Genomic DNA, 26,699 nt, shown 5'->3' with positions numbered 1-26,699 from the left:
ACAGCTGGACTTTGTGTTAAATAAAAAGGAGGGAAAAAACAATTTTCTTTCTGGCTTTCTGGTGTTGGTACCTCGCTGACCACTACAGAATGACTCAACTGCGAGGCCGACATTTAACAGCTCAGACAAAGGAGGTGATGTGAGAATAAGTGAGAGTTGGATAATCATAAAGGGATCGGTTGTTTGTTAGCAATGAGGGTCAGTTCAGTCAAGAGATGAGAGTGAAGAACTGGAGAAATCTAGCAGAATCTTTTTGCTATTTTTGCACAGTGTAGGTGTTAGGGATGGCTCAAAAGCCCTCCCCAGTACATGTGTTTGCCTGCACTGGTATGACAATTTGCTGCAGTAGCTTTATTGTTTTCCAGATGCACACATGACTCAGGATGTGGTTTCACTCGTTTACTGCAGCAGATCTACAGTTTGGGGTAAAACTGTAAGGTGTGGTGGGGTTGCCTCTGTGAAGCGATTAACAGGTACATTTCTCCCTTTGCTCGGCTTTTAGGATGCTCACAGCCCAGCGCTGACGTTTTTGAATGTGTGGATAGATGGGCCCTGCAGGACAGCTTGTGCTGGTTAAATTGAGCATGAGGACATTGCTTGAGAGAGGTCACAGTGAAGACACCTGCGTGCGCACAAACAAACACAGATGTTTGGGATGCTGGTAACCCCCTGGTGTTCTTTTATTCGGATGTTGTTCCCCGCTTGACCTTAATTTTCTACACTTGACATGCCCTGATGATGTCAGAGCTGCTGAGGAGTAACATAAATAAAGGGCGGCATGGAACAAACTACGCCGACAAGTTCCTGTGTGAAGCGAATTTCAAGTACTGCACATTTTTCAGTTCAAGTGTAAGTTCCAGACATTGGGAGAACTGCTTAGTTAAGAAAGAAACACACAGAGGACAACAACTGCAAACACATTTGTGTTTTTTATAAAAATTAAGATACTAAATTCTTTCCCCTTAATATTGGTTTAACTAATCATTTAGTAAACTTCCCTGAAATGTTTTTTTTTTTCTCATTTCCTCCCAGAGTCATTTCCATCCCTGGCCCTTAGCACATTCACAGCAGCAATGCAACATGCACACAACACATTAGTTAAACTATTTTGAACTCTTAGCCTTTGTGTTATTGGAAGCCCACGAATATGAGATATTAAACCCAAACAGGAAATATCCTGTTACAGCCAGATGTCTGAGACACATCATGTCTTCAGGGATTTATTAATATATCTCATAGTAAGACAGAATATCTGTTTTTATACAGGCATGGTTTGCATATTGTAATTTGTATATTGGTCCCTGGAATAAGCCCATTATTGTGTATAACAGCAGGGAGATTTAACATAAGAGGCGTGATAAGAAATGAATTTACTGAGATATAAATATTATTTAGGATAACTGTGTTGTTTGATCAAACTGCGCATTTGTAGGATAGTCAAATTCCTGACAAAAGTTGTGACACTGAGACGTAGTAACACAATATTTCCAAATTAAAAATGTGACAAAGTACAGGTCATTGATGTTCTCATGGGTTGTTTTTGTTTGTATAATTTATTAAGGAAAGATGCCAACCTCAAACTGTTTTTATGTCACATCAAACTAGAGTCGACAGTAAGGGCTGATAAATTTGGGCAGAAGTGTAACACTGAATTTACTAAACAAATTAAAAAAGTTAACAGTAAGTTTGAACTATTTTGGCTGAATGTTGGCATTGATTCTGTCTTTGGCTTTGGAGTAACACCTTAGATAATGCATGTCCAAAGTCTGGCCCGCAGACCAAAAGGCTGCTGGTAGTCTCCTGTCATGAAATCAACAATATGCAGTCCCCACTTTCTAAGAACGATGTCTTGATTGTGATTAACTACATTACCTTATAAGCTGTTGTAAACCTTTTGCCACTTGACCTTTAGAGCCTTAAGGGCCAAACAAAAGGTACAGATTTATTTGTTTCTGTGATCAAAACCACAAGGGTTTGTAGATAATAATTAATTATAACTAAGATAATTATTAGTGCTATTTCCCTGATTACATGATTAAAATTTAGAAGTTTACAGTGAGAACTTAAGGAAAAATATGTAGAATTTAATATAAACCCAGATGTTGACCAAAAAAAAGGTTTCCAGACAAACATTTTCTTCATTTTAATTCTGGTCTTCAAATAGAAAATTCACAGGAATTTAGGGAAAACAAATATTTAGATGTACTTCTGTTTTATGTGAGGAAATGAAAAGTATACCATTGCAATAAAATTTTCAGTCTATAGTTCATTTGCAAATTATGTTATTATAAGGGTTCAAAGAATAGAGCTGATAGCTGGCCCTAACACAGTCTTTGACTTTACCAAACCTGGATCTTTGCAAAAAGTTTTGACACCCCTACTTTTTCATGAAGCTTTTAATGAGTGTACTTTGGATAAAATAGATAGTTTTATCTCAGATTTCCATCTTCACAGAGCCATGCGTGCTACATTGATCCATAGGGAAAAACTTAGCAATTTTACAAAGATTTGTTTGGAAGTGTACGCTGGCTACGTTTTACTCTCCCATTCATTATACGTGCCTTCTTAAGGTCACGTGACTCATGAGTTTCTGCCTGCCGTGAACAATTAAAAAAGTGGCGGATAGCCCCTCCTAAACAAAAAAGATTGTGGACTAATCTTTATTTTGATAACATGGTAACATCATCAAACGCAGAAAAGAGAGTTTAGGCAAAATTTCAGCAGATTTATCATCAACTGAATTGATTTATCTTTAACACAGACTAAGTCATCCAGGCATGGCATTGGACCTGCACAGAGTTCTTTCAAATTTAAATATCACCATTTACAAAGCAATAACCCAAAAATAATTTTTTTTCTGTTCACAATGTGGTTGTTAGAGGCAGACTCAGCAAAACCTGTTGTAGATAAACTAAAAAAACACACCTAAGAAGATAGTTTGAACTTTCTTAAACTAAATCACAACTGACCTGGAACACAGCGGAAAGGATCATAAAGGTGATGAGCAAAAATCTGACAGCACACAACACGACACTAGAGACTTACTTATTGTTAAGGACCACGTATGGTTTTAGTCACAGCGAGAAGAGCAGGAACAAAATGCAACTTGTTAGAAAATTGAAAACCAAACTCCAGAAAATAAAATGAGGATCCTTACAGTAAATGTCAATAGATAACACCGAAGGAGGGAAATGCTGCATTGATTGAACTTGAAAATTCACTAACAATGTTTAGATATCAGACGTATTAGTAAGCACAAGAGCAAAAAATATATATTTGTCCCAAAAATGGATATACTGGTAGTTTTCTAGATTTTATTTAGGGAAACTTTTTTTTTTTAGAGAGGTAAGTAAAAAGCTATGGATTGATTGTGAAAAAATGAGATCAATATAAAAGAGAGGTGTGGGAGATGATTTCTAGACCTCTTTGTTGCGTGGTTTTATCTTAAAGTCCCACTTCAATGAAAATTGTGTTTTCATTCATAATGATATCATATAATTTTATTTATAAACATATTTAAAGAAAATTAAGCCTAAAATTCCATTTCTGATTATTTCATTATTCAAATCGTTGTGAATCAGAAGCAGACAGAAAATGCTGTTGGAAAAAGCCTGTAGCAGTGATGTAGGTGCCACAGCCGGCTGGCCACAAGCTCACTGCTCCATTCTGACACACCCTGAGCTGGTATCTGAATTAAAACTGTATGGCTGGATAGCTTCAATATTGTTCACCATTTTGTTTGCACCAGTAATGTCTGCTTGAGGTTGTGAGAGGCTGTAAGCTGGCAGAAGAGTCTAAACAAATGGATAATGGGAAAGGAGAGCGGGCTTACTCTGTGCCAACAGTCCAGCCCACGACTTAGAACTGAATTTCTAATGAAGTACTGCCGCTCTGCAGAAACTATGTCCTACAATACACATGTTTTTCTTTAGCTATAAACGGCCTAATAATAATTAAAGGCCACTGAGAACGCTTTTACAACAACTCTAAAGATGATCTGAGTGTCTTCAGTGTTGCCATGCATAGTGGTAACTACACAAGTCGATTTAACAGAAATTGCAAATTAGTGGGAAAAATTCAAATCAACAAAGCAAAGATGAATTAGATAATTCTTCAAGGTTATTTTTCTTTAGTTGTTGGGTCTTGTTTTGCATGAACTGAAGAAACAGCTTCAATAGCTGCACAGAATGGGGAGTTCCTCAAGAAGCAGTAGTCATCTGTTCTGGTGTCATATTTATCTACCCATTGTAATCACAAAAAAGACTTTCCCTGAAAAAAATGCAGGGGTCTACTAGAGTGTGAAAAGTATGACGGGCAGACAAGAACTTTAGGAGAAGATTAAGAAAAAGGTCTTTAAAGCAGGGAGAGGAAAAGAAAACAGGACATGGATAGAGAAAGGACGCTCTACTTTATTATTTGTTGTCTAAGCATTGTGTAGGATTTGAATGCCTGGATGGAGAGCCAATCTTTGGCACAATTAGTTGACATAGCGTTGACCCTTTGCAGGAAATCTGTGCCGTCAGTTGCCGTTTGGTGGACACATTCATGCGCAGAACCCTTCACAGTAGCACAAGTGCTTTCATTTTTAGTTAAGTGGCCCTCATGGGGAATGACCTTCTCCATCCATTGCTTCTGTGCTTTTTGGCAAACATTGTATTTTTGCTAAAACAGATGAAATGATCCTATCACAAAGGAAACTAGGCTGACGTCTTGTACCTCTACACATTAACGCTTTTCAGAGAACAACGCCAGCATGAATAAGGAAGTAGGAATGTTTATAGCTTGTTTGGTCCACAGTAGTGTTGATGAAGGGCAGTTGTAGAAAGTTAATAATTGTTTCAAGAGATTTTTGGATTTCAGTCATTATTACAGGCGTAGTTAATCTCTCTTTGTGTGACATAGCACCACTCTGCGTTTGATATACTCTGTGACATTAAAGTTTTTATCAGAAAAAAGTATAAATACATGTGAGATGAAAGTAACATTTATCGTTTGAGCTTTTTGTTTGCAAAAAAAAAAAAAAATCACAAACAAATGTGAAGCGATGTTCACTCCTCCATGATCAATTTTTAAACTTCCATGACTTAAAAGGGAAATCTGAGTCGCTAATTAGTCAAAGTTTAACTGGTTTAACTTACAACGTGCATTCAATGGACACGGGTTGGTGTCTGCGTAAAAACGTAACAATGTGAGGAAAAAACACAAAGCAGTTGTTTGGCATGGATTTCATGGCATGGAGTTACATTAATAATAACCTGTAACCAATAACCTATAAAACAGCTGTCTTTAACTCTGATCATCGAGATCTACTATCCTGTTTTTTTGTTTTTTTTTCTCGTTTTTTTTTAGCTATCCCTGCCACACTCACCTCTGACTAAATGGATCAGGTATTTCAAGGTTTTGATTTACTAAACACACTTGATCCATATAATGAGCTTGGACATGGAAATGTCAATGTTTTGAACAAAAACAGGATGGTATATTTTGAGGATCAAGGGGAGACATATGAGAACGTTTTTTTCTGTTTTGTTAGATTTGTCTTTGGCAATCCTTACTTTAAAATTCAAATTTTCTTGTTTGTTTTTTTCATAAAACTGTTCATTGTGATGGAGCAAAAAACATTCGCAACCAATTTTATTTCTGGTAAAAACAAACTCCATCCACTGCTAAATGTCTAAAAAATCACCATTTGAAATAGTGTTTCCCAACCCCAGTCTGAAGGAAACACTGTCCTACATTATTTCTCAAGACTGCCATTATCAGGCCTCTGCAGGCCTGGATGGTGAGCTGAACCAGGGGTACTTAAGCAGGGCAACATGGAAAACATGCAAGACAGTGCTCCCGAAGACCAGGGTTGAAAAACACTGCTTTTCAAGACATAATTATCATTCTTCTTAGCAAAAAACAAAATCAAAAACTTGTTAAGCACCTTGGAAAAATAGAAATTATAGTGTTGAATCTTATGAGCAGTGAGGCAGAAACACTTATGAGTTTCCTCTTGTGAATGGGGAGACAAACACGCCTGCTGCATGAGTAACCGCCTCCCTATAGCATGTATGGTTTTTCACAGTCTATGATTTTATGACATCAGGGGTTCAGAACAAAAGAAGGTCATTTTAGTAGGGTGAGGGGAGAGCAAATGTTTGAAAATGACACTCAGAAACATCTCAGATTCAGATCTTTGGACAGTTTTTATTATAGATATTTTTTTGAGAAAGCATAAATGTCTTGGATTTCCGTATTGGAGATTTTAAAAATGCTTTTCAAGCAGCAGTGGAGGAAAGCACAAAGAGAGCAGCAGACTGATGGGAAAACTGCTGAGGCTTTACTCAGAGGCTCCTGCATGACGTAGCCCCTCTCACATTCCTGGGTTATTAGTTAAAGATGTATGCTTCTCGTTGCTTTCCCCACTCTCATGCTCCCAGTGTCTCTCCCACTGAGCAGGCCAGAAGCTGCAAGTTTCCACTGATTGGAGCAGTTTAAAGGAAATCCCTGTCTTTTCATTGGAGCAGCATGAATAGAGAATTATATCTGAGACAAACATATAAGTGCGGCGTAAAAAAAAAGGAAAAAAGGTTCTCCAGGCTGTTTGAAGCTTAGTAACATTAACTGAGTCGAACAAAACTTTAACATGGTTTAAATAGGATATACAGTAACAATATTAAAATCAATAAAACAAGCATTAGTTAATTATTGGATGGCAAATAACACGTTAAGAAATGTCAATATGAGCAATTTGAAGTGTCATGGCATTTCTCAATGGCAGGAATCAGTGTGGGGATCCAGTCTGGCAAAGTCATGGGGAACTGAGCTTCTCGGAACAGGATTTCTGTCTGAGTGAAGACATTTACACACACATGCACACATGCAAAGACTCTTACACTCTCAGAGAAGCAGCTGAATGCAGGAGAAAGTCACTGGAGAGTAGCAAGATTTACAGAGGAAGTGAGACGTAATCTATGAATTATATATACACCCTGAGACTATGATTTCATTCAGCTAAGAGCCTGCTCACACACCACCCTCTTCCACTGCTTTAAGCCATTAGGACTGCAAATGCTCCTCAGTGTTGAAAGTAAACTTTAACAACCTTCTAACATCTTATTACAATATTTTTACTTACATGTTTCTTTTTTAACTGCAGGTGGAGGAGGGAAGCGGAAAGGAAGAAGCAAAAAATGGAAAGAGATCCTTCGCTTTCCACATATAAGCCAGTGTGTTGAGCTGGAAAAAATTATTGGTACGTGTGCATTGCAGCTAAGAATTTTTCTCTTATGCTTCATCCAGATACTTTGTGCTAAAGTTTGTGTCTTTAATCACTGCAGAGAAGGACTATGACAGCATCTGTGAGAAGCAGCCTATTGGACGGCTTCTTTTCCGTATGTACTGTGATACCAAACCCAGCCTGCAAAGATGCATCCACCTGCTTGACGCAATGGTAGCACCTGCAAACGTTCTCTGTCACTGTGAATCTGAACACAAAACTTTCTCTCCCTGTTCTTCTATCCCCAATGTTTCTTTTCTTTTTGCCACTCTTTTCTATTGATTTTTGACTATTGATCTGAAAGTGTTCACCTAGCATTTAGTCTCACATGCAATTTGATGTACAGTATATGTGAAAAATCTGCTTTTTGTCAAGCTTAATGAGATGGAAAAAAACTTTTTTGAAAAACTAGTCATGGTTGTTAAGCACCATCAAATTATTTCAAACTAATGAAATAATTATAAGTTGATTATTTCAGACAGTCAAAGCTCACTACATTTGCAGTCCTATATATTGCCATATTGCATCTCAATACGTTTTGATAGCTAATAAACCTTTCCCCCAAAGTAATTCTACAAAGCATAAGCTATTAAACTAAAACAAACTAAATATTTGATGAACCCAGAAAACTCTTTTTTTTGTTGGTAAATTAAGAACATTTACAATGTTTTAAGAACAGGTTATACCCAAATACAATACAAAAAATAATATATTTGCTGAAAATATTTCCCTATTTTGAAATTGTTTTATTAAAACTAACTAACTAATATTTGGTTACTAACTTAGTTTGGCTGGAAAACATAGGAGCTATTCAGATCAGGTATAGGTTGGCCAAGTCAGATCTTATAACCTCATTTGGTTTGATTTGCTTTGACATCAAACTCTATACAGACAACCAAACTATGTGGGATTGACACACCTGCTAATTTGGTTTAAGGAGAGCGTATATTGGACCAGAGACAAAAAAAAAGGAGCGTTAAAAAAGGTCCAGTTTGAACACAGAACACAGTTCACTGGCTGATAAGTATATGCTCTCCTTCTCTATTCAATTTTCAAACTTGCTGTTGATGTTGTAGACCTCTTCAGATCTGTGCTGTGGGCTTTGTTTGTTTTATTAAAGTTAGTAGATACTGTTAACATCACTTCCTGTGATGTCCAAAGGGTTACCTCTAAAATGGAAAGGCAGAAACAAATAAAAAACAATAGAAAAGAAAAACATAACCTCTTTCCATAAAACATGTACCAGTATTTTTCTTTTAAAATAGCTTATTCAGACACGGTAAGATCTACACTTAAAACAAAAATGAGAATACACCATCAATATAATTGAAGTGAATAGATCAGCCCAGATATAACCACTTTGTCCATAAATGCAACAGAGCTCACTCATCAATAAACTGAGACCCACATTTTCAGGTGAATCAAGAGTTCATCTGCTTGGTTTGGCCCCGAGTTCAGATGAGCTTTTACACATCGCTGAAATAAAGTGGACCATTATGTTTGCACTTCAGGCTGTCCTATAATTGAATAGATTATACAGTTTTTTTAAGTTAAAGTTTGGAATTGCCATTTTTAAAGCTAATTTAATCCATTTTTCAGTCTAACAAGGACAAATAGAATACAGGAAATGAACTTCAATGAGATGGAAAACTGCAAAAAAACATGCTGAATGGAAGAGAGAAAGCATTGTGTTACGATTGTAACTTCCTGATTACAGTTGAACCCTCCTTCAACACTCATACCTACTTCTGTGCAGTTGGAGAGAATGAAAAGCTACTCTCACACATTAATTTGAGACAGCTATATCGCTGTTTACATTTGGGCTGCTAAAGTTCATAAAGTTTGAACAATTTCTGAAATGTTGGCGTTAACCTGGTAGCAAGTACAAAGTCTGTTGGTAGCTACGGTAATTGTAGTAACCAGGAGTCCATCAATTGAACTTGGACTAGAGCATTTTTACTGCATAGTTCTTGAGATTTGTTAGTGTAATCTAAAACATTGTTGTTTTTCCATTTCTTATTTGCTCCTGGTGGTTATAGGTTGGTGCCGGTGTTGAGCAGCGGCGCCGCCATCAGTGTGTGATTGTGTGTGCGTGGGTGAATGGGACTGTGACTGTGAAGCGCTTTGGGCCTTCTAAGAATTAAAATGCAGTATAAGTATACGCCATTTACAATTAACAGTAATTGTCAGTGATGCTGCTGATAGTGGTGTAGTGGTTAGCATTCACAGTGAGAATGCCATAGTTCAAATCCCAACGGGGTCCTTTCTGTGTGGAGTTTGCATGTTCTCCCCATGCATGAGTGGGTTTTCTCCAGTCATTCTTCCTCCCACAGTCCAAAACATGCTACATTGGCAAAAACATGCTACATAGGTGACTCTGTCCTTTGTGTGGTTGGTTTGTGGTTTGTGTGGTGAGCGTGTGGTTGTCTGTCTTTGTCTTTGCGTTTTCCTGCAATGGACTGGCGAACTGTCCAAGGTGTACCCCACCTTCACCTGGCAGTAGCTGTGTAGCCTCCAGCATCCCTTTGACCCTGAACAGGAAGAAGTGGGTTTAGAAAATGGATGGACAGATGGACAATCTGTGCGTTTACTTGATAACATACAGGAAAACGTGAAGATTGCACTCCCAGTTTGAACTTTTTTTTTTGTCTGTGAAATCTGAAGATAAAGTTTGTACATTTAAATGATTTAAAATAAGCTCAACTTCCACGTCCCCCAGCGAGGTCAACTGACTGACCTCCCAGTGTGTTACAGCTTTCAACCCCCCCCGGGTTGTTCTCCTTCTGGCTGTCTGGATGCCACATCTCCCATGTGTGTGTTCCGCTCCATGCCAAGAATTTGTATGTATGTAGCATGACAAAAAAGGACAGCATTGTTTCCCAATCATGGCACTTTCCTATCCCTCCCCCCTCTGCCCTCTTTTAACAAGCCTTTCTGTCGAAAGTCCAGCTCGTTGAAACCACTCACATACAAACTCCCACAGAAACACATGCTAGAGGGAATTCTGCTTTCAGCTCCATGAGACGAGCCCTGATGTTGCTCTTTGTCGAACATTACACACTCCACTTAATAAGCCAGGCCTGAGAGGGATGACGTCCAGGCAGATGGTATTTAAAGCTGTTAAATAACACTTGAGTTCTGTGCAGTAAGAAATGTACGATGCAATGGAGTCTTGATGCTTGTAGCCAAAAATGTATCATCGCAAATGCTCTGATTTGAGGAGCAGCTGGTTCCTCTATGGGTGCCTTTTTGCTGCCCCCCCCCCCCCCATACACAAATAACAACAATGGAATTGGCAGTACTGTCAGCTATTTATTTTTTCTGCCTTTCCAACCATTGCCATTTTTTTTATTATTCCTGCTGGACTTTAGCTCTTAAGTGTTAGTTACTCCAGTGTTTCCTCTTAGCTATGCGCTTGTCTGTTCATTTATCTCTGAATATGTGTGTGTGTTGTTGTAGAAAGCTGGTGACGCTGGTGTGGCACACTGTGACACTCCAGGACCTCAAGGAATCCCACTGTGTTTACTGTGTGGTTGCTAAGCAACACGGGATCATGCTGGAAAAAACCCACTAATAGATAGAGTGGAGACAGCATGCAGCATGGACTCCATGTTGCTTCCCCGTCCCTTGAGAAGTTGAAAGGGAAACAAAACACGTCAGAGAGGTTTTGATGTTGTTGCCTCTTAAAAATGTCAAATCCTCGTGTGCCTCAGAGGCCACCTATGAGCCACGCTGAGCAAAGATCAGCGTATGTTAATGGGAGATTGATGGCAAAAACAGAGACAAAGGACAAAGAGGTGTGTTTGTGAAGTGGCCTTGTCACAACCAAACAGCAGTGGCTTCATCATTTCAATAAAGCAGAATGATCGGACACATCTTCGCTGGTGAAATGTAAATATTTTGTTTGTGTTGTTCTTAAAAATGACGCAGGAAGACTGTGCGATAGCTCTTTTATTAACCATGTTTGTGCAGTGTTATTCAAATCAGCTGGGATTATGTAGATGAAGAGAACCACTTTACTCTATACCTCTTATTCAGTTATTAGAGGTCAGTGTGGAGCTTTGTTTTGTGGTTTAATACTTCACTGTCACCTCTGAAATCCATCAAAAGGAAAAGTTTGCGGTAACGTGCAGCAAACTGAGCACACTACAACGCAACAAAAGCCTTGTCTTTTTAGATTCTTTGCCCCAATCGAATTTGTTCGGATCCCTCTTACAGGCACAGTGTCATTGCAAGTGATCCAGCTTGTGAAAACAGCGCAAGGCAGATATGTCATATTTTAACTCCTCTGTCACAGCATTTGTTAGCTGTGACAGAGTGTGGAGATGTTGTTTGCAAAGAACTACTTTATTTTCTCAAACAATGAGAACATTTTTGCTTTTGTTGATTCCACTTCTTCATGGAGTTGTTTCAGTAGAAACAGCTTCTGATGACAAAGAAAATACAATACAATCTCCGAATAATTGTTGATTAGAGGATGTGTTCAAGTCCTTTAGCCAAACAAAAAAAAGTGTTATTCTGTGCTGAGTTTAGTAAGATCCAATAATTTTTCTCTTTAAGAAATTGGCAAAAAAGATATAAAATATGGTTACACTTTATGCATTTTGTAGTCTAAATACCGAACTTAAGTTGAAAAATGTCATTTCGTAAAAAAAAAAAAGACATGTTATTGTCTAAAAGTAAAAATAACTAAAATAATTTTTAGTTTCTTGTAGCACAATTGCCTTTGTAAGAGCAATTGAGAAGTCTGTCACATTTCCTGCTACCTGGAAACTTTAAAATCTTATAATAAATGTTTTACACTGCTTAAATATAGTAAGATTAAACATGCAATTTTTAATGGCATCGTAAAAAGTGACTTCTTAGAATTTAATAAAATGTTAAAATTTAAATTAATATAAAATGCATATCTATAACCATATGATATTAAAAAACAATTTGAAATATTGATCATACAATGGTTCTCTCACGCAGGAAGACTATGAGGTTTCACCTGATGAAAACAGAAAAAGCAGAGGAGAGGAAATTATCAAGAGTTTTCTTTCAAAACAAGTAAGTTTCTTCATCTGACTTAGATTCACTCTCTGTTTTTCACTGAAATGTTACACTAAAACTAAGCATATTGCAAAAGTTAAGAAATATGCCAAAAAGTATTTTAAAAGTTTCAGAGAGTTGTGTTATGTTGCCGGGACGTAGGAGGAAAAGCTTTTGGTCTATATTTGTTCACCTTTGTCCAATTCCTTACATGTTGATGAAGTCACCTCAGAAAGTCGACATAGCAGAGGGTTTTGCAGAGCAATGCAGAAAGAACCTGGAGCTCAGTCCCTGTAAAGAGATCTTCAGCACCTGTCTCAAGTGAGTTTTTCAATCATCCTTTACCCCCTGCCTGCTTAATTTTGACCTCCTTTTTGAAATGCCGTTAGAGAAACGTGTTTGGATGGAGATGTTTTGGTCACCCAGCCTGTCTTTTGTTTTGAACCAGAGCCGTCCACGATTATCTGAGTGGAGTTCCATTTTCTGATTTCCAGAAAAGCATGTACTTTGACCGCTTTCTGCAGTGGAAAATGCTCGAGAGGTGGGTCACATTTAATTTTCTTGTATCCTTATGATATCATATTTATAATAATATGGCTCTAAGGTAAATTAACTTATAGTAATGTTTAATGGATGGCTTTACAACTGGTTTAATAATGAGTCAGGTGAAATTTTAAGTGTTTAGTAGGTCAAGTGTGAGTGCATTGCATTTTCCTTGAATATTTTGCATATCATTTACTTGTATAAACTTTTTTTAAATGCAAATCTGAACTTTATCCTGAATAAATGCAGGGGACACATCCACACAATGCCTGAGTTTGTGTGAAATGCAAAACTATGTAAATGTTAGTGCGTCATCACCAACATCTCTGCAAAGGAAAGGAGGTTAAGACAGAACTAAACACCAAAATTTTTTATTGTGCTTTTAAAAAGACGTTAGTCTCAGTTTATTGGTCAAGGTAAATATGAACAATCATGCTGAAGCCACCAGAGTTCCCAGAATGTGGAACCAAGCAAGGATGCTGAGGATTGAAGCTGCTGACTTTACTTCTCAAAGGGATAAAATACAGTCTTGTTTCAAGAATGATTCCGGTAAAGTAACTTTTAAGGTTGAAATAAGTACATAAATTAGCTGTTCGCTGTTATACATTGTGCAGTTCTTTTGCACACATGTTTTTACAGCTGGATTCAGTATTTTATGTAGCATCAATACTTATCTTTTAAGTACAGTACCAGTTAATCTTGATGACTGAAATGGTCCTTTTGTCAGTGTAAAAGTACCGCCCAGATGTAAAAAACTGGATTTTTTTTAAAAGATTGATTAACTAAAAACATCTTTAAACTAAATTAAGCTATGAAGAAATGTAAGTAATTTTAAATTCCTAAAAGGACGACAAGTTGAAAGCTTTTGTTTACCTTTACTAAAGATTCCAAGTAAAAGGGAGTGTTTGTGGATTTTCTTTTGCCATCATCTTTACTTGAAACCTTTCAGTTCTGCTTGAGGTTGGGCATTAGGAAAGAGATCCATATCTCATTTCTTCTTCCTCCAACTTTGATAGCGATTATTTATAAAATGTTTACAACATAATTTGTGCAATTGGTTGTGCAGTCAAGACAAACATTTATAATTCTGTAATATTGTATTTGAAAGTTTAATAAAAGAGCTGATCACAAAGAACAAAATACATTTTTATGGTCCCATTACAGGGAAGCATGCTCGCTCTAGACAGGAAAATATTTCATGTAGATTGAACATTAAAGACAATTAAGAACAAGCAGCAGGCTTTCAAGGCTGCCTTGATTGTATCTGTCTGGAAAGGGAAATTACATGCAAGAGGCCCCACCTTCTCCACAGGAAAGAAATTCCGGAGAGTATTGACTTCCGCAGATATTATCTCCATCTTGATCAATAATCTGTAAGTCTCTATTAATGGATTTTGCTGTCTGTGTCCCATCAGGCAACCCATCACTAAAGACACATTCAGACAGTACAGAGTTCTGGGAAAGGGGGGATTTGGAGAGGTAAGAGGCATTGGGACATATCTAATCAACATTTTCCTTCACAGTTTAACGCTATTGCATTGTTAATTCTGAGATTCTCCTCGCAGGTGTGTGCCTGCCAGGTCAGAGCAACAGGAAAGATGTATGCCTGCAAGAAACTGGAGAAGAAGAGGATCAAGAAGAGGAAAGGAGAGGCCATGGCTCTCAACGAGAAGCAGATTTTAGAGAAAGTTAACAGTCGATTTGTTGTAAGTAAATGCCAGACTGACTTGATGCAACATCCAAAAGTGACTACGCAATGTGAAGCACTGAACCCTCTCTTGATTTTTTTTGAAGGTGAGCTTGGCGTACGCCTATGAGACCAAAGACGCTCTGTGTCTGGTACTGACTATCATGAACGGGGGAGACCTAAAGTTTCACATCTACAACATGGGCACACCAGGCTTTGAGAAAAACAGGGTCCAGTTTTATGCTGCTCAGATCTGCTGTGGGCTCACACATTTGCACAGAGAATCAATCGTCTACAGGTTAACAATGTTTTGACCAATGTTTCTCATCACTTTTTTCACCTTTGCATTTAAACGGATGCCTTTTTTTCTCCCTAAACACAGAGATTTGAAACCAGAGAACATTCTATTAGATGACAATGGTGAGTTCTGAAGCTTTATCAGCTCAGATTTCTATTTATTGATCGGCAGTACATTTATATATACATTTCTGCATACAATGAAAAAAATAAGAGTCAGTTTGTTGAGCAGTAAAAAATGACCGGTTGCTATTCTGCTGCAGGCCACATCCGCATTTCAGACCTTGGGCTCGCCATCAAAGTGCCTGAAGGAGAACTCATTAGAGGCAGAGTGGGAACAGTAGGCTACATGGGTAAGCTATAACATGTTTTTGGCCTTTTCAGATACATGTAACCTAGCATATTGCAACGCATTTTGATGTCTGCACAGCTCCAGAGGTGATTAACAATGAAAAATATGCCATGAGTCCTGACTGGTGGGGGCTCGGCTGTCTCATTTATGAGATGACCGCCGGCCGATCGCCCTTCCGCGCTCGTAAAGAGCGGGTGAAGCGGGAGGAGGTGGAAAGAAGGGTCCAGGAGGAAGAGGAGGAGTATAACGATAAGTTTACAGAGGATGCCAAGGCGATCTGTAGAATGGTGAGGCTTGACAGCAATGTGTTTGCAGACAGAGACACTAGTGATGAATAACAAGATGATTCATCTCTGCCTCTCCCTGGCCAGCTGCTCACAAAGGACCCTAAGCAGAGGCTGGGGTGCAAGTCGGATGGAGCAGAGGGCGTGAAAGCCCACTCATTCTTTAAAAGTATCAACTTCAAGAGGATGGAGGCTGGAATTGTAGACCCTCCTTTTTTCCCAGATGTAAGTGCTTTTGTTCGTAACATGCTTAAATCTGTAATATGCTTAAAAAGCTGTTCCTAATTAAAACTAAATGTATTATTAATTTAACTGTAATATGGCCTAAATTAAAAAATAATATATTTTTTTTCAATTTTGAAAGGATTCCATCTGCTATGAAGCTCAGATATTCCTATATTCCCCTCATAAGCAAAAGTCCCTACATTTGTGGATTTATGCGCAGCTTTATCTAAAAACTGTACTGCATTTCAGAACTCCTGCACTCCCTCTATTTGCAAAAAATATTCTTTATCTCCTGGATTGCTGTCACATGCCCCATATCAATATTTTCCATTCCATAAAATGTTAAATTTGGAGTTTATTCACAGAAATCTCACTGCTTTATTCTGTATGGGAACCACTATCACTCACATTTTATGTGCTGGTAGGGTACAATGTAATTTTTTTTACAACTGTATGATAGACTCATTTATTGGTCAAATAATAAATTCTGACATCACTATTTATTTACAATAAATTGTGTCTGACACCTAATGGTCAGAGATACAGAGGGATCAACAGTAAATTATAAGAATAAATTATTACAGTTACACCTTTTTGTGGGGAATGCTGAAAGCTGTTAAACGCATTTGTAAAAACTTTATTTAAATCACTTGTAGGTAAGAAAACATAAAAGAAACAAGAATTTCCAGTAATAGATGTTGGATATTCGGTTTTCTAAACATTTGTAACATTTCTGATCAAACTATAATTGTGTTTCATATTTTTTTTTAAAGGAACAACTTGTTCTTTGGGTTTTGTTTTCTATTATTAAACATTTATGAACCTTGCAGAAGACAAAATAATAAAAAGGATGTTGATGATGAACCAACATGAGCAAGTTAATTATTAACAGAGGTGTGTAAAGCAGCCAAAGTTTTATTGCTGTTGTTCATGTTATTCCAGATTACTCTTAAAAGTAATCAAGCAAATAGGTGTATAAAAAAAGAATATAACATGAATTGCAAGAGACTGCTTTTAGAACAATTTTACCAAAAGTAAAATTAGTAAATGTAACCGATTGGTCACTGTAGGAGTGCTTAAAAATATGTTGTCATTGTCATATCTTATACATGTTCAGGGGTCAGAACATTCTGCAGGGCAATAGCAAAAAAAACATAAAGAAATGGCAAATTCCCATAAAAATTGTTAAGTACTAGAAGTCCTCCAATAGGAGACTTCAGGACATTTCTACTGGCATGAATAAATCAGAGCTGAGAGGCACTTTGAATATTTAGGCAAGCATGAACACTAAATGTGGAGTCTTGAGGATGAACAATGTGTCTCACCTTAAAAAAAGTTTAAAAAAAAAAAAACAACTAAATAACTTCATTAACTAAAGAAATGCTTTTACTGTGGATTAAAATACCAAGTTGTTCTCATATAGGAAACTAACTAAATCTTATAGGTAATAATATTCCATGAAGATGAAGTTATTTGAAGAGTTTCCACTCATACTTGTCTTGGTCATTTCCCTCTCTCAGCCTCGGGCAGTGTACTGTAAAGATGTTTTGGACATTGAACAGTTCTCAACAGTCAAGGGAGTAAATTTGGACCAAACTGACAACGACTTCTACTCCAAATTTGCTACTGGCAGTGTTTCCATCCCATGGCAGAATGAAGTGAGTGGACTTTACATGACACATGTTTGTGTGTATTCTGTATCCTCGAGCAGTTCACTTGCTGCTCATTCATTTCTCTCTTTTCTCATTGTTTTTGTCCTCTTTTCTGTTTTCGCGTCTCCTCTAATTTAGATGATAGAAACTGAGTGTTTCAGAGATTTGAATGTGTTTGGGCCTCAAGGGACAAGACCTCCAGATCTGGACTGGAATCAGCCACCCGAGCCCCCCAGACGCAGCCTGCTGGACAGGATCTTCAGGAGGCATGTAAGGGAGTGTACAGAGATGCAGATTAATCCATCTTTCTGCTTAACCCACGCACATCTTTTGTCTCTCCTCTAATTCACTGCAGCACCCAGAAGTGTCCATTTCCAATAGCCGAGTACAGTCTTCCAGCGTCAACTCTGTGGACTCAATGTCCAACTCTGCCCCCTAGTGGTGCGGTGGTGATGTGGGGGCCACGTACAAGGAATTGATCTCGAAAGGGCTTTCCCATTGCTGATTGGTCCACCGCTGGGGTTCTGCCAGCAGCTGGAGACTGCCTATCCGAAGGCCTGAATGGTCAGCCCTTTAGGAGGGATGGGGTGGGTTTGGGTGGGGGTGACTGTGCCCTAAGACCCTGGGCATCGGTAGTGGGATGTTTAACGTTGCAGAGACGTTTTGGAAATATTCTAACAAACCTTACTTACCCTCAGGACTGTTGGACTGTAGAATATAGCCACTGATGTTGAGGAAAACAGAAAGAAGATAGAAAACACGCTGAAATTCAGGGCATCCACTGTATAATAAAGACCACATTGGGAAATTAAAGTTGGGGGGTCTTGGTGAATATTTTTGGCTTTTTTTCCCAGAAGAGGACTTTCTTTTCCAGTCATTTCCAACTTTGTTCCTTCTGGACATGATCTCATCTGTTTCATCATTTAATCCTGCATCTTCTCCGTTTCTATATCTGCACAGCTCATACTCTTAACTTATTCTTTCTCTGTGTGTCACTGCCCTGACCTCGGTTCACTCCTAAACATTCAGAACACATCACCATGACAACCTCAGCGCATAATGTACATTGCCTTGCGTACACTCAGGCCAAAGATTGCAATTTTAGTTTTGTGATACTGTTGTCATGTTGAATTGTTAGTTTTTGAAGGTTTTTAGCTGTTGTGTAGAACCACAGGAGGATCAGAATGTATGATCCCTTTTATACACTCTACATATGAGCCTGCAGACATATCATACTGCTTAAAGCACACATGCATACAGTGCATACACAATCTGATAGGCGCGCACACACACTCAGAATTGTGAGAATTGTGTTGTGTTTTGATTGCATGGACAAGTCTAAGTATGGACAGCTGTATCCCTTTTGCTTCTGCATACCTCATTCCACTGATGTTACCATCTTATACTCAAACCTGTCCCTTGGTTTACAGAGTCACTTTATATTTGACATTATGTGAAGTTTAAAACCTAATTAATATAGTGTACAGAAACAGAAGTCTTTTTTTTTTTCACAGTCCCGGTGGAGTGGAAGGGAACACATGCACTCAGCCTGACTTACAAGTTGCACAGTTTAAGATAATGTCATGCTGTTTGGTTACCAAATGAAAATGTTTTACCTCTGATCATTAAGGCACATTGTTGTACTGATGCTGTCACAAGCCGCTTGCTTTCTACATCCAAAACAAAAGTGTTCTTCTTATCCGATGCCTCTTCCATATAATAGATCTTGCTGCACAGTTCCTGTTGTTTCCATGCAGAGCTTTTGTATATTTTGCCCCACCACACATCTACCTTTTAATGTGCTCTTCAAAATGCCTCACAAGTCTCAAGGGTCTTCCTTTAGTTTTTTTTTTGCCCAACTGTAATCAAAGTTACAGTGTACCAATACCTGTATGGATGGTGTATATTATCTGTCTGCTCATTTTGTGAGTCCACCTCCTTTACCTCGGAGCTGAGGAAAAGGAGAGGAAGACCCTGAACGATCTCCACACAAAGCCGTGGCCTTCTTCTCGCAACAGCACAGCCAATTCAGAGAGAGGAAGAAGTCCTGAGCTTCTTCTGCTTGTTTTAAGAATGTGGTCTCTTCCCTATTTGAGAAAGCAAACACTGTTTCATGCAGTACTTTTAAGCCTCCTTTACGATCTAACAATAGCCTTTCTTTGTTTTTTTTGTTTTCCTTTTTTTGCATACTTGATATGAAAAAAAATCTGGTTTAGACTGAAGTGCCTCCTTGCTAGCATGATTTCCCAGACAGTTGCCCTCAAAGATATCAGCACTTTTTTCTTTTTCTTTTGTTACACTCTTTGCTTCGCTGGGGAACACAAATGCACACAGCCTCACATGGTTTGTTGGAAGTTAAGGGATGAGCGAGGAAAACATGGAGTGCAGGGATTCCATGAGGGAATTTTTCTTCTTAATGTGATGTACAGCAAAGTGCTGAGTGCATGTGAAAGCCAAACCCACTGTGTCATTCAAATCCCAATAAACTCTGTACTATAGTTTGAATACTCAACGCCTTGTTTGTCTCTTTGTTTTTTGTGGATTGGACAGTTTTCCTTCTGCTCAAACATGGCGGTTTAAATCCTTGTTTTTGTTGCTAATACACATAGGTATGAAAGTCACCATCATCCAATGGGGAATAACACAAATATATTAGGGCAGGAAGCAAACAAATACATGAAAACTACATGTAGGAACTTAAATAAGTATAAATAGACAATAGAAACATAAATAATGTTTACCCCTGTTAATAATTTATGCTTGTCTGTGTTTTATGGTCTCATTTTAGATTTATTATTTTGTGTTAGCTATTTTTCTATTTTCTGAATGAATAGGTTTTGTCAATTTTCAATCTGTTATGTCGTGTCTTTGTTAAACATTTATGGCACAAAATAACTCAATCTATTTTTAATGCTTTTTTGGTTGGTCCCCTTAGTAATATACTTTTATTTGCCATATGTGGCCATACTAAACGATATTTGCTATAATTCCATTTGTTTTATCATTACTGTCATCGTTGGTGAGGACATTTTAAGTGTTGTAAGCTTAATGTAAGTGTGGCCTCTAAAGGTGACAGCAGTTTTTAAAATAGTACTTTTATGCCACAACAAAAAGGATAACTTAGTAGTAAACTTTTTTAGACATTAGACAAAATTGGACCAAACGTGCACCAAAGCTCAACAATTTCATGTTTTGCAAAAATGTTGAAACAATCAAATTTAGTATTTATTTCTAAGATTATTTTGTGAGAGTTCGAGGGGTAACAATGATCTCACAAACATGACAGTGTTCTTTTGTGACACCCAGAAAGATCATTTCAGTTTCTCATCACCCTCTCTGGTCTGTGGATGAACTCTTGCCCTCAGGATTCAGGTACCTGATGCCCAACATGAGGACAAAAAGAGGCGTCACATCTTTTGTTCCACTCAGTATTCTTCTGTCTGACAAATATGGATAAACTAAATTCAACACTATGGGCATGGATCTTTCTGCACAAGCTGACTCTCAGAACATGTGACACTTCTGGATAAATTTACATTTTTTGTAGCTTCTATGTGTTATTCTTTCTGTTATGCAATAATGTCTTTCATTGCCCTCACAGTACATTACAAATTCTCCTCAATGCATTAAAGGTTTTATGCATTCATCTACAAGAAGATGAGGAGGTAATCCTCAGAAAGAGGTTAATGCAATGTAAGTGAGAACTCAGAAACCACTCGGTGTCGTAAGGTGAAACATGTTAGGCCCCTCCGGTGAGGACACGCACACAGAATCCAAATGCTCGTCAGAGATGCATTGTATAGGTTAGATTCGCTGACCTTCAGATTCAAGTTACACTTGCCAGCTTTGGATCCACATTAGACAAAAGCAGATTGACGCAAAGCTGAAGCTCATTAAACCAGAATTCTGTGCTTGCCAAACAGGGTTTCATTTGATCAGGCACATGACCCACTTTGGCTTCAGATTCTTTGTCTCAAGAGGAAAAAAAAAATGATTCATCGTACAGCAGACTGTGGCTCAATCTTTGCTTCTTCTGTTTAATGGATTAGTTTGTGCAAGGCCTGTATGTTCGAATGGGAGAACTCTCCCAGCTGAAGGCTAGAGGGAAGCAAGGTTTCAGGTGAAGGTGACTTCAGCCTTTTCTTTGACATTTATAAATCCCTTCTTGTTTTATCGCTGCTCGTTTCTCTGCTTATCAGATGTCCCACTTCTCTCTTGACAGGTTTCCATTCCTGCGGTTGACTTTGAAGGCGTGCTTGACGCGCACCCTTCTGGGGCAATATTACTGTTAGATAGCCTGTATTTCTCTTGGATGAAATAAACAAGATTCACAAAACACACGGAGGAGATTAGAAAAAACCTGTTGTTGCAGCATGTTGCTGGGTCATGTTAAGCTTTTTGCAACTCGATAAAAATTACAGGAAATGAAAGCTATAGGCTCATTTATACAACAGTCACACCACCATCCCTACACCCTTTTCAAAAAATCTAATGGGAAAGCCAATAAAAATAATTTTTTCTCATAAGTCTCAAAAACACTTTATTGTTCTTTTTTTTCGGTATCAAAGGTTGTGTCCAGGTAATTTCAACACTTTGGAAAGTGTTTTTAAACCTAAATTCTGAATATTTAAACACACTTTAAAAAAGACGTTTTGACATCGAAATTGCTAAAAAAAAAAAAATTTAATAAAATTTGATTTTTACTTCCTTTCAAGTGACAATAAAGTTCTATTTCTTTAACCCATCCTGTTTTGTATCTGTTAGCTCAACTCTTCTTTTGATTTCCTTTCCGGAGCTTCAAACTAAAGTTCCGATTTATCCTTCCTGCAGATGAGAAATGTTTGTTGAAATCTGTCTTTAAATTGTGTTTTGAGAAGTCCTTCTATACATCATATTCTAGTTTACGTTAAATGTCTTAAAAATGTTTCAAACTAAATTGATAAACACAATTAAACAAATTGATGGTTTGGATATTTCAATAATGCATTTCTTAAAAAAATTTAAGTTTTTGTCCAGGTTTTCTGGAACAGAAAATCTGAGCCCGTCCTGCTTGGTTAACAGTACAAATGTACCGAATGCAAACTTTTGTAGTGTCTGACATCATAATGTACTGTGCTCACAAGGCTGCATTTTCATAATCATGACTGCATTACAGTTAAAGGGTTTTCTTTGTACAAAATTCACTTGTTTCCAGTCCATGAAGTCTTGACTTTTTTGCACAAGGCAAAATAAATCAACCCAGCAACAATCCAGAAAATGTGATTATTTATTATTTACTTTCGACTAAATAAAACTTTTTTGTCGTACAAAAAAACCCATGTAGGATAATAGTTTGTCAGGCTTTTTGGTTGACATTTTATTTTTTTTTAATCTAGAAAGCTGGGCATTCCTGCACCATTTTAAAGGCACTGGAGATTTACAAAGCTCATTTTAAGATAACAATCTTTATGTGGAAGGAAAAAAAACAGACATAATGGAACTTTTCTTCCCTCAAATTTTAGTGTTTATACTGTAATGGTCCATAAGGGGATGTATGAGTCACTCAGGGTCTTTCTCAGCAGGGAGCTCCGACCACTGACGAGTAGCTGTTTCCCCTTGTGTCAGCCACCTCTGTGGAATTTTTGAGTGCATGTAAAGCAGTGGGCCTGCACAGGCACTGGATGTTATCTCACAAAATGTTTGCTGGAATCTGAGACATGTTTGCTGTGTTTGTGGGGCAACCTTGGTGACATGGCCATTGGAACAGTGAGTTGACCCACGTGTTTATCTACGTGTTGATAGCAAGCTGGCCTTGTGGGGGAGAGCTCTTAAATACAGGAGCTCTCTCAGCGGTTTACAGAACCAAAGTAGAGACTCTGCATAGTTTTTCACTGCTCAAACGTAGTTTAAAGTCTTGCATACTTCTTTTTTGTTCTACAGCTGAAGTGACCACTGCATTAAACAAGATGCTGCCTGCAACTTTTAAGCTGTGCGCTGGCATTTCCTATCGGCACATGAGAAACATGACAGGTGAGTCATGAACCACCGTTAAACCGAGATTCAAACCCGCTGCCTTTACTTAATCCTTCTCCATTCTTTACTGGTTCTCAAATGAAGCAGGGTTACATGCAGCGTTAGATCAGAGTGACTGAATAACTGATAGACGACAAGCATATTCTCCGGTGATGGTGCACACATTATCAGGACACTGCATGCAACAAGAAAACTGTTCTTTTTTCTTGCAGGTTTGAGAAAGAATGCCATTGTGGCCATTCATCATGAGCTCAATAGACTGGCAGGTCCAGGACCCAGTAACTGGATCAGCCAAGTTCGGCGTCGAAGCTCCCTTCTAAGTGAGTGGGATTTACTGAATGCACAACAAAGCAGACTACTCAAACATCCACAGAATTACTCGATATGTTGTGGTTTTGGTATTATGATCTAAGGTTCTCGCATTGAGGAGGAGGGGTACAGTGAGGAGGAAATGTCTTATGTGAAGCAAGGCGAAGATGCACTGCAGAAGGCTATCAGCATTCTAAGCGAGCAGGACGGCTGGACTGTTGAAACTGTAGCTGTGAGTTTTCTAATCTTTAATTAAGGTTGATAAAATGACTAGTGTGGGGTCTGTAGCACCTGTTTCCACCTCTTTACAGCCAAATGGAGATAAGGTCCTGAGTAAGGTACTACCTGACATTGGGAAGGTGTTCAAGCTGGAAGTTGTAATGGAGCAACACCCTGACAGTCTGTATGAGGAGTTGGTGGGAAATATGGAGCAAATGGGGGAATGGAATCCCAATGTGAAAGAGGTCAAAGTAAGAGAGCTACAAGTCAGAGTATAAAACATGCATTCAAAATGGCTGGTAACGTCTATCATTGGGATGACCTAGATTCTTCAAAAGATTGGCCCAGACACCATGATTACCCATGAGGTGTCTGCAGAGACACCGGGAAATGTGGTGGGACCAAGAGACTTCGTGAATGTGCGTTGTACCCAACGCAGAGGCTCCACCTGTTTCCTGGCTGGGATGTCCACTCAGCATCCAAAAATGCCTGAGCAGAAGGGCATCATTAGGTAAGCCAGTGAGAGTGATCATTTTCAAAATTGTTAGAGAAACGGATATTACCTACAAAAAGTATGCTCATCTGGTTTGAATGAACAATTTATACAATTTTTAGAGCTGAAAATGGGCCTACCTGCATTGTGATGAAACCGTGCGCTGAACACCCAAACAAGACCAAGTTTACGTGGTTACTAAGTTTAGACCTAAAGGTATTAAATGCTGAATTTCCTTGTTTGCATTGAGTCAAGAACTGTGAGCAAAAGTTGCAAGGTGTTACATGTTAATGTGACTTTTTCTTGCATGCGTAGGGCTGGATCCCAAAGACAATCGTAAACAAAGTGCTCTCTCAGACACAGGTGGACTTCGCCAACTATCTCAGGCACAGGATGGCGGATAATGTTTCTTCAGAGCTGGCTCCTGCTTGTTGACATGAGATAACTCTTCAGCTTTCTTCCAGAGCTCTCAGCAGTTAAAGAATAAAAGAGATCCTCACTTAGATCAACATCTAACTACCGAAAAATCTAAAACTGTTGCTTAGAACAAAAACAAGAAATGATTTTTATTTGCTGCACTTGTAACACGATCTTTGCACCATAATGTTGTGCAATAACACTCAGTTTTCCTGAAAAGCCTTGTAAGCATTAAGCACTCCGGACCAGGACTGAAGAAAAAAATGCTCCCTTGTAAGTAGTTTACGTGTATAATTTAAGTATATTTATAGCAAACTGAAAGAAAAAAAGGAGTACCCCTATCTCCTGATCTCAAACAGTCCACTGGACTTTAAAAACAAGAGTAAAACTAAATGAAACAGGCTATTTTACATATGAAACCAACAACAAGATAGAAAATAGTTACTGTAAAATTGCACAGATTTTTTTATGTAATTAAAAATACATGAAACCTCTGTAACCCTTGAATTAAAGTACAAAGTATATTTAAGAACGGACAGCTCTGAATGTTTATGTTTTCAAAGGAATGTGCACACTTTGATAAAGGCATGTTAAATAAATAAAACCTGAAGTGAGTTGAGCTTTGGTTTGTGCATCTTTGCAGTCTACTTCTGTCTTTTAATCTCACAGAGAAAATTTTACAGAAATGTTGATTGAGATTCTCGAATTTGCAATAAAATAAAGCTGCTGAAAATATGAAAATATGATTTTGCTCATTATTTGATTTAAATGTCTCACTCACGCCCTCTGTTGGTCACTTTCCACCCAGCAGTGAACACTCTTGCCTCCCACTTGCACTAACATTTTCCAATACCTTACTCTGTGAAGTGATAGAACTCCAGCGTGAGCTAAAAAGGATGTGTACTATTTTCTTTTTGTAACGCCAGATTATTCTTCATCTTTCCTTTTTTTAATTTAAATGTTTTAATTGTTAATGTCGCATGAAAGCATCAGAGTTTAGCAACATCTTAAAAATTAAAGCAGGGACATCCTACATAACAATCTTGTGATCGTTGTGACGTTGGTCAGAGAATTTGTTTTGTTTTCACACTGATGGAAGTGCGCATGTCTTTTCCCCCTCAGACAGCCTTGAATAGGGAATTTCTTTTCAAAAGATCGTTAAAATTGCAGGGGAAAGCCAAAACAGAAAGAAGAAAAGTGAAGGAAAGGAAGTATTGCAAGAAAACCTTGAAATAGCAGAGCAAAGACAGAACTAAGATGCTGTGAAACAGGAAGGAATGGTTCCTGGATTTTTATCAGAAAAAAATGCAGCACATGAAAATGTCTCATCTGTAGACCATAAACAAATGCCATCTTTCTACTGAATGGAGATTGTTGGTTTGTCAGAGTGAGCAGGTGTCTGGCCTTTCAGATGTGTGAGAAGCCAACAGCAGCTACTTCACTGCGAGCCAACAGCACATTCCTCAAGATCAAGTTAAGAGTGGATCTCATCCCAAACCGGAAATCTGTCCTCCCTTTATTGCCAGTTGCATAACATTTCACAAATTCTGTGTAATTTTGTTAGGTCCAAAATGTTTTGTAACAGTTCATTATCTCTGATCGAGAACAGACTGCACAGGACTGACAGTGTGCTGAAAGTGGGGGTTCACTTTCTATCCTGAGCAAATTATTTGTACTTTTTCCGATTATGCCAAATCAAATACATTACGTTACCAAATGTATTTTCTTATCCTTCCAAATTACTTTACCTTTTGATGCGCAACACATCCACACCCCCTCTAATGCGCAACATGGGTCAAAAGTGGGTTAAAGACCCACTCGAATGAAAATAGTGTTTTTGGTGTTTTTAACATGTTCTTGCAGTATTTTTCTCACAATAGAGGACACATAAAAAAGATTATTTAATTTGCA

The 26,699-nt window shown here is 38.1% G+C and overlaps 2 protein-coding genes across 2 annotated transcripts in view; both read left to right on the top strand.

Annotated features, from left to right (window-relative positions):
• The window catches only part of grk5l (G protein-coupled receptor kinase 5 like), a 33,111-nt gene extending 13,261 nt beyond the window's left edge, over positions 1-19,850 (top strand). The window contains exons 2-16 of the mRNA XM_004072698.5: positions 7,145-7,240; positions 7,326-7,438; positions 12,239-12,316; positions 12,522-12,619; positions 12,747-12,839; positions 14,257-14,320; positions 14,407-14,547; positions 14,636-14,826; positions 14,911-14,948; positions 15,089-15,178; positions 15,256-15,464; positions 15,549-15,686; positions 17,207-17,344; positions 17,477-17,608; positions 17,694-19,850. Coding sequence (XP_004072746.1) covers positions 7,145-7,240; positions 7,326-7,438; positions 12,239-12,316; positions 12,522-12,619; positions 12,747-12,839; positions 14,257-14,320; positions 14,407-14,547; positions 14,636-14,826; positions 14,911-14,948; positions 15,089-15,178; positions 15,256-15,464; positions 15,549-15,686; positions 17,207-17,344; positions 17,477-17,608; positions 17,694-17,777 — 1,703 coding nt within the window. The 3' untranslated portion in view covers positions 17,778-19,850. The remainder of the gene's footprint in view (positions 1-7,144; positions 7,241-7,325; positions 7,439-12,238; positions 12,317-12,521; positions 12,620-12,746; positions 12,840-14,256; positions 14,321-14,406; positions 14,548-14,635; positions 14,827-14,910; positions 14,949-15,088; positions 15,179-15,255; positions 15,465-15,548; positions 15,687-17,206; positions 17,345-17,476; positions 17,609-17,693) is intronic.
• Positions 19,851-23,281: 3,431 nt separating this feature from the next.
• star (steroidogenic acute regulatory protein) lies at positions 23,282-24,844 on the top strand. Its single transcript, NM_001104910.1, has 7 exons — positions 23,282-23,347; positions 23,563-23,670; positions 23,764-23,891; positions 23,971-24,129; positions 24,205-24,389; positions 24,494-24,587; positions 24,687-24,844. Exons 1-7 carry the CDS (start codon positions 23,284-23,286, stop codon positions 24,804-24,806), a joined length of 858 nt encoding a protein of 285 aa, NP_001098380.1. The 5' UTR covers positions 23,282-23,283; the 3' UTR covers positions 24,807-24,844.
• Positions 24,845-26,699: the final 1,855 nt, after the last annotated feature.

Source organism: Oryzias latipes, chromosome 9, assembly GCF_053564925.1.
Source record: "Oryzias latipes strain Hd-rR chromosome 9, Olatipes_Hd-rR_3.1".
NCBI classification, from domain to species: Eukaryota; Metazoa; Chordata; class Actinopteri; order Beloniformes; family Adrianichthyidae; genus Oryzias; species Oryzias latipes.
Note: the sequence above shows the minus strand (reverse complement) of the source record. Positions and strands in the feature narration are given on the sequence as shown.

Coding starts and splice junctions, on each gene's coding strand:
- star (NM_001104910.1), top strand. CDS start 23,284: ATGCTGCCTGCAACTTTTAAGCTGTGCGCTGGCATTTCCTATCGGCAC. Junction 23,892..23,970: donor GGACTGTTGAAACTGTAGCT/GTGAGTTTTCTA, acceptor ACCTCTTTACAG/CCAAATGGAGATAAGGTCCT. Junction 24,390..24,493: donor GAGCAGAAGGGCATCATTAG/GTAAGCCAGTGA, acceptor TACAATTTTTAG/AGCTGAAAATGGGCCTACCT.